The 14171-nt window shown below is 41.4% G+C and overlaps 1 protein-coding gene across 1 annotated transcript in view; it reads left to right on the top strand.

The window, feature by feature from the left end:
* Positions 1–8185: 8185 nt before the first annotated feature.
* The window catches only part of LOC148800694 (uncharacterized), a 30376-nt gene continuing 24390 nt past the window's right edge, over positions 8186–14171 (top strand). Inside the window, exons 1-5 of the mRNA XM_088903826.1 lie at positions 8186–8631; positions 8797–8935; positions 9397–10477; positions 10625–10686; positions 11128–11274. Of these exons, the coding sequence (XP_088759952.1) occupies positions 8186–8631; positions 8797–8935; positions 9397–10477; positions 10625–10686; positions 11128–11274 (1875 nt within the window). The remainder of the gene's footprint in view (positions 8632–8796; positions 8936–9396; positions 10478–10624; positions 10687–11127; positions 11275–14171) is intronic.

Genomic DNA, 14171 nt, shown 5'->3' with positions numbered 1-14171 from the left:
TGAACCTGCGCAAATGGGCAGAAGGTGTTCTACCCGATTTGCGCAGATATGGGTTTTGGGAAATTTTGTTCCCAAAATTAATGGGCGAATAATCTGAAATTAATTTTATATAAATCTGATTATTATTTAGAATTGTTCTTTATGATTTTCTTGATTTATGGGCTGTTCGTACAAGAGGAGATCGAAATCTTGGTTTACGCAGGGAACCTGCAAGATTTGCAGTTTCTTGATTTATTTATTACATTTGGTCTGTAAATAATTTTTTTTTTTATTTTCTAGACTCAATGTATAGGTATTCGATCTGTTGTAATTATTAATAGAAATAGGATTTCTATTTATTTTAATATTGGATCGAAGATGGCGGCGCAGAAAGGGAGATTTCACAGAGAAGAAGATTTCGTAGATGGGAGAATCGCCATCTGCGATTTGCAGTTTGTGAAACTGCATTCTGTGATCTAACCTTTGTTTTGCAGGATGGATTGTGCGAACAGCCCTGATTTACTGATTGTTGTTTTTCCTTTTATCAGTAATTAATTTCAGATTATTTTCTTGAATTAAAGATTTAATTAAAAATCAAACCCTAGACCCATTCGAACCAAGATTGGTTCAAACTGTTTGGACCAAATCTAGGGTTTAATCAAGGCTGAAAGTCAGCCCTAATTTTCGCACTAATGGGCCTAAGGATTGATATTTAATTGAATGGTTAATTCGGCCCAACCTGTAAAGCCCCAGTTTTAAACAGTTAAAACTGCTAAAAGCCCACTTAACCATTAAAGCTATATGGGTTGAACCGTTCGGCCCATATACCTAGATAATGTTAATGGTTAATATTATGGATTTAAAATGGGCTTCAAATGGGCTTTATAGATAATTAATTGATTGGATCAATTTATCCCTGCATGTGATGTATGGATGTGTGATGTGCTACGTACATGGGCCATAAGTACTTGGCCCATGCTCAATCGACAGTGGCTCTTTCGCACACCATGGCTGAATGCACATCATTGCCATGGTGTCCCTTTTGGTCATTGGATGACCTCCCTCAGTGGTGGGCCCCACACCTCATCATGAGGTCTCGTGCGGAACCCTAGCCGATTTAGGCCCACCAAAATCTGGCTTTATGAAAGTCAGTGGGAGCCACTTTGGTTTGACCTAAAGATAGAACTAGGGCATAATTATCTGTTCCCTCCAGATAATATGAGTGCATGTGATAGGGAGATTCATATGATGAACTCTCTAAAGGCCTTCCATCATTAGCACGAGGATGGGTCCTTCAGTAATGAGGAAACGCACCAGAAAATGGGCTATCCGTTTGCTGTTGGGCTTGTCTAAGTGTTTCATAAGATGATAGGGGCGTCATAGACCGATGTGGGAGGGGCTTCACCAGAAAATGGGAACTCTCTCACGGTACCTTGGCGTTCACGAATATGATGGGTAAGCACTCACTGGACAGAAATGTTTACCTGAAAACGGCTCTGAACCTTGTCTGACAGAGTCCAAAGGGAAAACTCATATGATGAGTGGATATGATCCTTCACAGAAAGGTGGTGGGGTTATGCAGCTGAAACAGTTGGCTTCATGCACCCTATGTGATTTCTCACATTTCCAGAGATAACCCGTAGTCTCCGTCACTGAGAAAGGAGGGAGATCTCAGAGATGAATAAATGGAAATGGATCGTAGATTAAAATCCATATCTATGAAATGAACATGAATCGAATAAGGTCGTGGACTGATGTTTGCTCTTTTATCAGAAAATGGCAAACGGATCATTTGCAAAGCTACTTGATGACAACAAGTTGAAAGGCCCAAACTATGCTGACTAGTACAGGAACCTTATGTTGGTCTTAACCTTTGAGAAATTGGACAAGGTAGCCAAGAATCCTACCCCGGATCGTCCGGGGGATAGGGCTTCTGAGGCCCAAAGAAGAGAATACCAAGAATGGGAGGAGAAAAACTCCCTTGCCCGCTGCTATATCATTGCCTCCTTAGACAATCCAATTCAGAGGCAGTTCGATCAGATCGAACTTGCTAAGGACGTATTGGACAGTCTTAGGACAATGTATGAAGAGCATAATCGTTCTACTCAGCAGAAGGTCTTGAAACGGTTCATGACCGTGCAGATGACCAAGGGCCAACAAGTTCACGACCATTGTCTCCGGATGATGGGCTATATCAACAAACTGGAGGCTCTTGGATCCGGGCTGGATCTGGTAACTCAGATCGATGCTATTCTCAACTCTCTGCCTCCATCCTTTAATCCATTCATCCTGAATTACAACATGAACAAGCTGAACGTCAGCTTGCAGGAACTCAGCAATATGTTGCAGAGGGCCGAAGAATTGATTAAAAAGGATGAGCCCATTGCCATGCTTGTTGAAATTGGCAAATCGGGCAAGAAAAGGAAAGCGAAGAGAAAGCCCCAGAAAAAGGCTGCCAAACCCAAGAAACAGAGGAAGGATAAGGCATCAGATGCCTATCATTTTTGCAAGAAGACCGGCCACTGGAAAAGGAACTGTCCTGCCTACCTGGAATCCAAGAAAGGTAACTTCGAAACTTGTGTTATAGAAACCAATTTATTGGTAGCTTCTGCGTCCTGGTGTATTGACTCCGGAGCTTCAACCCATGCGTGTAACTCACTGCAGGGGTTCAAGGAAAGCAGAAGGCTGAGTGAAGGAGAAGTCACACTCTACTTGGGGACTACTGCAACTGTTGCAGCCGCGGCCATAGGACCCGTGGAATTATATTTTAGAGAAGGAATAATTGTACTGAAAGATTGTCTTTATGTACAAAATTTAAGAAGAAATTTGATTTCTATCTCAAAACTGTGTGCAGATGGTTATTCTGTCTTCATTAGTAATACGATTACTATTAAAAGAAACAACAGATTCATCGCATATGGGGAACTGGAGAACGGTCTCTATGTTCTACATCCTTCTCTAGAAACTAACATAACCGAAACTACGTCGGTTGAAAACCCCAAGAACAGAGCCCGTGATACAGTTAATCCCACATGTCTGTGGCATTACCGACTTGGCCACATCGGTGTTGACCGAATCACAAGGTTGGTAAAGGATGGTCCTTTGGATTTTCTAGCTGTAGAAGATCTTCCCACCTGTGAGCCTTGCCTACAAGGCAAGATGACGAAATGGCCATTTAACGGTAAGCCTAAAAGATGTACAGGCACACTTGACCGAATACATACTGATGTATGTGGTCCCCTGAGTGTTAGGACACGAAATCAACACGTGTATTTCATCACCTTCACAGATGATTTTTCACGATATGGTTACGTGTACCTATTGAGACACAAGTCTGAATCCTTTGAAAAGTTCAAAGAGTTTAGACAAGAGGTCGAGAAACAGTTAGGGAGAGAAATTAAAGCCCTTCGATCCGATCGAGGTGGCGAATATCTCTCTGACGAATTCAGGGACTACTTAAAGGACAATGGGATAGTATCACAATTAGCTCCTCCTGCTACACCACAACTTAACGGTGTTTCAGAGAGGAGGAATAGGACCTTATTAGATATGGTCCGGTCGCTTCTCATACACTCAGAGTTACCCACATCCTTTTGGGGTTACGCATTAGAGACTGCGATTTACGTGCTGAATCGGGTTCCAACCAAATCGGTTCCGAATACTCCATATGAACTTTGGACCGGAAAGAAACCAAGTGTCAGACACTTGAAGATTTGGGGTTGTCCAACACACGTTAAAAGAACAAGTGCAGACAAGTTGGAATCTAAGACCAGCCGTTGCCTATTTGTAGGCTACCCAAAAGGCTCTGTAGGTTACCTTTTCTATGACCCAAGAGAGCAGAAAGTGTTCTGCAGTCGAAATGCACAATTGTGGAAACCGACTATATCCTGGACACCCATCGTCAGGAAGTTGTTTTTGATGAGGAGAGCTCAGGAGCAGTGGGAGATGTCCCACAAGTTCCAGGTAGTGACCAACTTAGAAGATCCACTCGGGCATCCAGGCCACCAGTCCGTTATGGTTATGACCAGGATAGTTACCTGGTCGAAACCTTGACTAGTGAGGAGGATCCCATGACTTACGCGGAAGCTATGTTGGACATAGATTCCCAGAAGTGGGTGGAGGCCATGAGGGCAGAGATGGACTCAATGGAGACCAATGGAGTCTGGACTCTAGTAGATCCGCCCTCCGGGGTAAAGGCAATTACCGCAAATGGATTTACAAGAGGAAGAAGGGCCCCGATGGTAAAGTTGAGACCTTCAAGGCTCGTCTGGTGGCGAAAGGGTACACTCAGAAAGAGGGCATCGATTATGAGGAAACCTTTTCGCCTGTGGCCATGCTTAAATCCATTAGGATCCTGCTAACTGTAGCAGCATACCATGATTATGAGATTTGGCAGATGGATGTCAAAACTGCATTCCTGAATGGAGATCTTACTGAAGATATCTATATGCAGCAGCCGCAAGGCTTCATTGCTGCAGGTCAAGAAAACATGGTATGTAAACTTAACAGATCCATTTATGGGCTTATGCAAGCTTCTAGAAGTTGGAACATCCGTTTTAACTCTGCTATCAAATCGTTTGACTTCGAGCAGAATCCGGATGAACCCTGTGTCTACAGGAAGTACAGTGGGGATAAGGTTACCTTCTTGGTCCTATATGTAGATGACATTCTACTCATTGGGAATGATGTAGGAATGTTAACTACGGTGAAAGTATGGCTTTCGCAGCAATTCTCCATGAAAGATCTTGGAGAAGCCTCCTATATACTGGGTCTTCGACTCTATAGAGATAGATCGAAGCGGATAATAGGATTATCCCAATCTGCTTACATTGACAAAATAGTCAAAAGATACAGCATGGAAAACTCCAAGAAAGGAATTGTTCCTTTCAGGCACGGAGTCACTCTCTCCAAGAAGATGTCTCCCAAGACTTCTGAGGAGATTGATGGCATGAAAGACATTCCTTATGCCTCAGCCGTAGGGAGCATCATGTATGCCATGCTGTGCACTCGTCCTGACATAGCTCAGGTAGTGAGTGTAGTAAGCAGATTTCAGGCCAACCCAGGGCAGGAGCATTGGACTGCTGTGAAAAGAATTTTGTCTGGTGTTCGACGGTAGCTCCCTACAGATCCAGGGGTTTACAGATGCCGATTTCCAGTCAGACCCAGATGATAGAAAGTCTACATCTGGATATGTTTTCACGATAGGATCGTGTGCTGTTTGCTGGAAAAGTAGCAAACAGGGGTCCACTGCAGACTCCACGACCGAGGCCGAATACATTGCCGCAAGTGAGGCTGCCAAAGAAGCTGTGTGCATGAAGAAGTTCATTCACGAGTTAGGAGTTGTTCCGTCCAGTACATCACCCATCCCATTGTTGTGTGACAACAATGGAGCCATTGCTCAGGCTAAGGAGCCACGAGCCCACCCGAAGTCAAAGCACATCGAGAGGAAGTACCACGTACTGCGGGAGATTGTTGGTAGAGGGGACGTCCTGATTCAGAACGTAGCGTCAGTGGAAAATGTAGCAGACCCATTGACAAAGCCACTATCACAGAAAGTGTTTGAGAAACACGTGGAAAGCATGGGACTCCGGCTAGTACCTGATTGGACCTAAGTGCAAGTGGGAGCTGTTAGACAGTTTTGTATGCCCTTAGCTTCAATCAGAATGATGTATTTTATGAGTTTATTGTAAATGAATAAAGATACATATTTGATTCATGTTCCCTTGGTATGTTTCTGTGTAATACCCTTAAACTGGACACTTAATGAGACTCGTGTTAGTTTAGAATGTTCACAGCCAGTGGGTCGGTCTGGGGAGACCTATCCTGACAAGGCTGACACTGTGGTGCCACCAAGTCGGTTGGGGTGGCCTGTCTCAGCTGCCAGGGTGAGACCCTAGGCACATACAGTGTAGGATTAATTGAATCTTTGAACTAGACCAGATTTCCAGTATTGCCCTGGAGCTTGGAGATTGATGGGCAAAACTGGAAAGTTACACCCGACCCCTAGACTCGATTATGATACTACACTAGGTGTCGGATTGGGCTGTCTTTGATGTACCAATCAGTGAGATCCTTAGCGGGGTTCAAAACCTGGGTATGTTGGGACAGTCCGAGAATTCATCTGAGTGGGTGATCATAGTGACAGGATCAGCCCCTTTGTCGGACAAAGGTAATGATCGGGGATGCACTCTCACTGATGGAAACCAAGACTGCCGGCAGCCGATTTCAACCGTTGAGATTTGTTTTGCAAAATATATTTTATATAAGATATAAAAGTATATATGTATGGTTTCTAAATTGTTTGCAAGAAGGTTTTAATTCCCGGGATCCATATAAGTGGAGAGTGCAACACTGTTCCTTGCAGCCGAGGGAGAGGTCCTCTCTTGTCGGGCAGTGTATGATCATTATGGGCTGAGAGGTTAAGTGTAAGACCATTGAGGATAATGCCTGATGGGCTAATCTTGCATCTGCCCACAGTCCCTGGGTGTTACAAGGTGGCTTGGCCCAGGGACCACTTAGTGTAAGTGTTGGGCCCATAGAGCTCATTTGATGGGTTTCAGGGGGTACACTGTCTTCAGCAGTGCATTCGGCCAGGCCTTGTAACAAAGGCTGGGCTGAACCCATGTGGCTGATGTGTAGATCAATGCTTGGGTCCCACGCCATACAAGGAAGCCCAACTGGGCAGCAATTTGGAAGGTTTTTTGAGTACATAACCTTAATGGGCCTTAAGCCCATTTCGAACTGGGCTGATTTGATCAGTCATTTAAAGGGGGAAAATTCTGAAGTGGGTCAGCTAAAAGGATTGGGCTTAGACCCTATCCACTCAGAGAGTCCAAGATCTAAATAAGATTTAGATCTGGAAACCTCCTAATTAGATTAGGAGACAGCTGATCTGATTTGCAGATAAGATAAGGATTATCCCTTATCACTAAGGGACTTCTAACCCAAATATGATTTGGATTAGCAGCTCCTAATCTGATTAGGATCTGATCCCTTTGAGATTATAAAAGGGGATGGGGGCGGCAGCCTTTTACATCATCAACAGCATTCTTCTCTTAAAGAAAGAGAGATTGAGAGATTTCCTGCATACTGTGAATTCTCTCCTGCCGCCACCTTCCTGCTTTTGCCTTTCCTTCAGTTCGATCTCTAGTTCTTGGGAGCAATCAAGATTGGATCTTGATTTCAATCTTTTAGGGAAAAGATTGGTTGGAGCTGTACTCAAGTCGTCCAGTTGATCCTTACGAAGGATCAAGTTCTTTTGAAGAACGTTGTTGATTCTGCTCCACCCTGCACTGCGCCATCTTTAGTGGGAGCAGATTTTGGATCCTTCCTTGGGCGTGAACACCTCCATTGGGAGATAGTATTTCTCCGTATCAGGTATAATCCTCTCCCACTCCTTTTGGTTCAGATGTGGTTCAGTTTATGGTTCAAGATTGATCCTTGAAAATATGATTTTCTAAATGGGGAATACGATTCCCAGTTGAAGGGAGAGATAAAATTTTTGAAATTCGCCCCTTATTCCGCAATCTTTGGGCGTCCATAGGATGGATCTCTCATCCCTTCACAAGCTATTACATTAAGGAAAGGAAAAGAGTTGCCCGAGGTAGAAAAGAAGAATTGGGTTTATCCCAATGCAGAAACAAGCATTGGGACTGGACAACAAAAGAAGGAACAACCTGAAGCACAACAAGGGATGCACTAGTAGCCACAAGTTCCATTCCTTAACAGGCTGAAGCAACAAAAAATGGAGAAGGAATTTGGTAGGTTTCTTGAAATATTTAAAAGTTTACATATTAATATTCCTTTTGCTGATGCTTTAGCCCAGATGCCACACTATGCAAGGTTTTTGAAGGAATTATTGGCAAACAAAAGGAAACTGGGAGATGTGGCTATAGTTGCTTTAAATGAGGAATGTTCTGCTATCCTTCTGAACAAGCTGCCTCAGAAACTTAAAGATCTAGGGAGTTTCACTATTCCTTGTACCATAGGCAGTTTAAAAATTGAAAAATCTTTATGTGACCTGGGAGCTAGCATCAATTTAATGCCATATTCGATCTTTAAGAAATTGGGGTTGAATGAACCCCAACCTACTAGAGTGGCATTACAATTGGTTGATAGATTCATTAGACATCCTAGGGGGATCATAGAAGATGTGTTAGTTAAAGTTGACAAATTCATTTTTCCAGTTGATTTCATTGTGTTAGACATGCAAGAAGATGTGGAGGTCTCGCTTATCCTAGGGAGACCTTTTCTGGCTACCAAGAAAGCAATGATTGATGTCCAACAAGGACAACTCAGCCTTAGGATACAAGATGAGGAGATAATTTTTAAAATGTCTGATGCTATGAAACATGCACCCTCTAGTGATGATTCTTGTTTTATGATTGATGCCATTGATTTGACAATTGATGAATGCTTCCAAGTAAGCAGATTAGCTGATCCTCTTGAACTCTGCCTCCAGCAGGGAGAACTTGAAAAAGGAGAAAATGAAGAAATAAACCTCATGATAGCATACCTAAATGATAAGCCTCAATTGAAGGGAAAGGGGTTTCTCAAGTTAGAAAACTTAAGCAAATTGCCTGGACCATCAGGTAAGCCATCACCCCAAGAACCCCCCACCCTTGAACTGAAGCAATTACCTTCCCATTTAGAGTATGCTTTCCTTGAGGAACCATCAGATCTCCCCGTAATAATTTCCGCAGCACTGAATCCCTTACAAAGAGAAAAATTATTAAGAGTGTTGCGGGAACACAAAAATGCTATAGCTTAGAAGGTAGAGGATATCAAAGGCATTAATCCATCAATCTGCACTCACAGAATTTTGATGGAAGAGGACAGCAAGCCTTCCATTCAGTCTCAAAGGCGTCTGAACCCCAACATGAAAGAAGTGGTAAAGGCTGAAATAATTAAGCTGTTAGATGCCGGGATCATTTATCCTATTTCTGATAGTTCTTGGGTAAGCCCTGTGCAAGTTGTGCCTAAGAAAGGGGGTATGAATGTTGTTCCAAATGAGAAAAATGAACTCATCCCTACTAGAACTGTCACCGGATGGCATGTGTGTATTGATTATAGAAAATTAAATGAAGCCACCTAGAAGGACCATTTCCCTCTCCCATTTATAGACCAAATGTTAGAGAGGCTAGCCGGGCATGAGTATTATTATTTCTTGGATGGATATTCAGGGTATAACCAGATACCAATTGCACCAGAAGACCAAGAAAATACCACTTTTACTTGCCCATATGGTACCTTTGCATACTGAAGGATGCCCTTTGGGTTATGCAATGCCCCAACAACCTTTCAGCGATGCATGATGTCTATATTTTCTGATATGGTTGAAAAATTTATTGAGATCTTTATAGATGATTTTTCAGTTTTTGGCTCTTCGTCTGATGCATGTTTGAATATTTGGAACAGGTGCTTACTAGATGCGAAGAAACACATCTTGTGTTGAATTGGGAGAAATGTCATTTTATGGTGCAAGAAGGCATAGTGCTTGGACACAAAATCTCTCAAAGAGGTATAGAAGTCGACAAGGCCAAGGTGGAGGCAATTGAAAAATTGCCACCCCTAACATCTGTCCGTTCTTTGAGAAGTTTCTTAGGACCTGTCGGATTCTATAGGAGGTTTGTTAGGGATTTATCAAAAATTGTCAAGCCATTATCTACCTTGCTTCAGAAAGAAGTGACTTTTGAATTTTCAAATGAATGCCTTCATGCTTTCAACATCTTGAAAGACAAATTAATCCATGCACCTATCATGGTAGCACCCGATTGGACCCTCCCATTTGAATTAATGTGTGATGCGAGTGATTCTGCTATAGGAGCTGTTTTAGGACAAAGAATGAACAAACATTTTCATTCAATTTACTATGCTAGAAGAACCTTGAATGGACCCCAACTCAATTACACCACCACAGAAAAGGAGCTGCTAGCAGTAATATTTGCACTTGACAAGTTTCATTCATATCTGATATTGTCCAAAGTTGTTGTATACACAGATCACTCGGCATTAAGGCACTTGCTTACCAAGAAAAATTCAAAACCAAGACTGATCAGGTGGATCCTTTTATTGCAAGAGTTTGACATTGAGATTAGAGACATGAAGGGTGCTGTAAACCTAGCTGCTGATCATCTCTCCTGGTTGGACAAGGTAAGCTCAAAAGAGGAGATAACAAGCAACATTCAAGAAGAATTTCCAGATGAAAAGCTATACTCAATACAGGAATACTCATATCCTTGGTATGCTGATTTTGCTAATTATCTAGCTGCACAAGTCCTCCCTCTTAACCTTTCATATCAACAGAAAAAGAAATTCCTTTATGATGTAAAATACTATCTATGGGAGGAACCCTTTTTGTTTAAATTGTGTGCAGATCAGATCATAAGGAGATGTGTCCCCGAGGAGGAGATGGAGTCAGTACTCCATTTTTGCCATGATAAAGAAGCAGGAGGTCATTTTGGAGCTAGTCGCACTGCAGCCAAGGTTTTGCAATCAGGTTTTTATTGGCCCACACTATTCAAAGATGCCCATAGGTACGTGTCCACATGTGACAAATGCCAGAGATTGGGAAACATTTTCTGACGGAATGAATTGCCCCTTTCTAATATTTTGATCTGTGAAATCTTTGATGTTTGGGGTATAGATTTCATGGGACCTTTCCCGAATTCTTTTGGGAATAAGTACATCCTTGTTGCAGTTGATTATGTATCTAAATGAGTAGAAGCCATGGCTTTGCCCACAAATGACTCAAGGAGGGTGGTACACTTCCTAAAGAAGCTATTCTCCCGATTTGGCACTCCGCGAGCTATAATTAGTGATAGGGGAACTCACTTCTGCAATAGCCAATTTGAGAGGTTAATGCAGAAATATGGAATTACACATAAATTAGCTACCCCTTATCACCCTCAAACTAGTGGCCAAGTGGAGTTGGCTAACAGGGAACTCAAAATTACTCTGGAAAAGACCGTAGCATCTGCCAGAAAAGATTGGTCCATCAAATTAGATTTGTGGGCATATAGAACTGCATTTAAAACACCCATTGGCATGTCCCAGTACAGATTGGTCTTTGGTAAAGCATGCCATTTACCAGTTGAATTAGAACACAAGGCCTATTGGGCTCTTAAATTCTTAAATTTTGACATTCAGGCCACCGGGGCTAAAAGGTGGTTGCAATTGAATGAATTAGAGGAATTCAGACTTGCCGCCTATGAGAATGCCAAAGTTTATAAAGAAAGAATCAAAAGTTGGCATGATAAGAACTTGCTGAGACGGGACTTTTATGTAGGCCAGCAGGTATTGTTATATAATTCCCGTCTCCGCTTGTTCCCAGGTAAGGTGAGATCCAGGTGGTCTGGACCCTTTACCATTTTACAGTTTTTTCCCCATGGGGCTATAGAAATCACCCACCCGGTTCAAGGCACATTTAAAGTAAATGGTCAGCGCCTGAAACCATATTTAGTGGGCGGTACTGTACCCCCTCCATCCATTGTTTATCCTGATAACCAATGATCTTCTATGCTTGCTCATGAACAGGTTAAGGCATCTTTTTGTCATTTATCTTTTTAGAATATTAGTTAGTAAAATAAAGATCTCTTTCTCAAAATTCCAATTCTTTAAGGACACTGTTCATCCTTTTCTTTTCTTCAGTTTGCTCTAGCAAGTGTGATTCCCTAACACTACGAACATTGAGGACAATGTTCATCTTAAGTGTAGGGGAGTGAGCCTGAGAACTAGAATTTGGGGGCTGAAGCCATGCACCTCATTCACCCCAACACACATTTGCAGGCAATGACATATCCAAGCAAACTAGAACCCCCCAAGTTCATTGCTATTTATTAGGTGATTTTTAAGAAGGAATATAATGAGTTGAGGGAGACCAATGTATTTGCTAAGTTTTTATTCTTGCAAATGACCCAACTTAGTATATGCATGAGAAAAAAAAGGGGGAGATGAATATGTCTTTCAGCATAACTAGCCTTAACTACCTTTCATGTGTATGAAAGCACTTGATTTCACTGTTAATGGTCAAGGAAGCTAGTGCACATCTGAATTACTGATACATGAGATTCAACCCAAATTGACTCCGCTATTTTGAGATGAATAGTAAAACTAACAGCTCAAAACACGAGTCTTGTTATCTACCTCAAGCATGTGACCAGTGTGAGATGGAGCATAAAATGCACTCACACCAAAAAAAAAAAAGAGAAAAAGAAGAGTGTGAGATGGAGCATAAAATGCACTCACACTAAAAGAAGAAGAAAAGGGTGAGACGGAGCATAAAATGCACTCACCCCTACAAATAAGTAATTTTGGTGACAACTGAGGTTCAAAGGGGCATACTAAAGTTGAACTCTCATTAAGATATAGTTACAGATGTGAAACTTAGAGCAATTAGATTATTAACTTTGACAATTAAGGAGCCAATTGTAGCAATGGTAAAATATTTACCCTATTTACTTAAACCTAAATTTAGATCTAGCTTAACAGAAAATGGCTTCAGATAGGTCGTGTACTTCTTAATTGTACCTCATTACTAGGTCCACAAGACTTTTCCCAAAATATTGTTTCAATTGATTACAAGAGAGTTGAGTTTTTTTTTTTTTTTTGAACTGAAATAAAATACTACCTATCTAAAATCCTGAATTAAATCTGGGTATCTTGGGGTTATCCGAGAATTCACCTAAGTGGGTGATCATAGTAACAGGATCAGCCCCTTAGTCGTACAAAGTGAATGATCGGGGAAATGCACTCTCTCTGATGGAAACCTAAATTGCCGACAATGGATTTTAAATGTGTTTGAAATTTGGTTTTTCAAAATATATTTATATAGAGATATACTTATATATTATGTTTTCACAAATTGTTTGCAAAAAGGTTTTAATTCCTAGGATCCATGTGAGTAGAGAGTGTAGTACTGTACCTTGTAGTCGAGGGAGAGGTCCTCTCTTGTCGGGCAATGTTTGATCATTAAGAGATGAAAAGTTAAGTGTAAGACCATTGAGGGTTATACTTGATGGGCTAATCATGCATCTGCCCATAGTCCTTCAGCCTTCATAAGATGGCTAGACCCAAGGACCATTTAGTGTAAATGTTGGGCCTATTAAGAGCCCATGATGATGGACTCAGGGCTGAACCCATGTGGCTAATGTGTAGATCAATGATAGGGTTCCATGCCATACAAAGAGAGCCAAGCTAGCCAATGTTGAAAGGAAGTGAGCCTGAAAGCTTAATGGACCTAATGCCCATTTCAAAGTGGATTAATTGGATTAATAAAATAGGGGCGAATCTGGGTATGAATCAGTAGATAAGGATAAGAGGATAATTCTTATCCACTTAAAGAGTGCAGATCCAAATAGAGATTTGGATTAGGGAACTTCTAATTTGATTAGGAGTAGCTGATCTTAATCTGCAGATAAGATAAGAGATTATCCTTATCACTTAAAGAGTTTAGATCCAAATAAAGATTTGGATCAATAAATTCCTAATCAGATTAGGAGATCATCTCTTTAAGGCTATGTATAAAGAGTAGGGCTGATCTGAAAAACACATAACAATACAACACAGTTTGACTATTTTTCTCTTTAGTTCTCTCTCTGCTCTTGCCACCCTACCCTGTTTGATCTCCATTTCTTGGAACTGATCAAGTTTAGATCTTGATATTGTTTCTTGCTAGGAGAAACAATTCTGAAGCTATGCTCACTACCCCATTTGATTCTTGCTGAAGAATTAGAGATTCTTGGTGAAGAACTATCTACTGATCATGCCTCATCCTAAGTTGTAACATCTTCAGTGGAGGGAGGATTTGGTACACTCTTTCGGCATGAACACCTGCGTTGGGAGGAGCATTTTTGCATGGATTCCATATCAAGTATACCTCTCTCTAATATTGGTTTCAAATTTGGTTCAGTTTGGTTAAGAGAACGAACATTGAAAATGTAATTTTCTAAATTGGGAATACGATTCCTGAATGGGAGAAAAGAAATTTTTGAAATTTTGCCTAACCTTCCTATAGGATTTGGGCATCCATAAGATGGATATCTCATCCCTTTAGAGTATGGGACTCCGGTTTGTACCTGATTGGACCTAAGTGCAAGTGGGAGTTGTTAGATAGTGTATGCCCTTAGCTCCAATCAGATTGATGTACATTTTGACATTTATTGTAAATGAATAAAGTACGTAATTGATTCATA

Source organism: Nelumbo nucifera, chromosome 4 (assembly GCF_055504915.1).
Source record: "Nelumbo nucifera cultivar China Antique chromosome 4, China Antique-T2T, whole genome shotgun sequence".
Classification (NCBI taxonomy): domain Eukaryota; kingdom Viridiplantae; phylum Streptophyta; class Magnoliopsida; order Proteales; family Nelumbonaceae; genus Nelumbo; species Nelumbo nucifera.
This window is presented reverse-complemented; position numbering and strand designations above follow the sequence as displayed.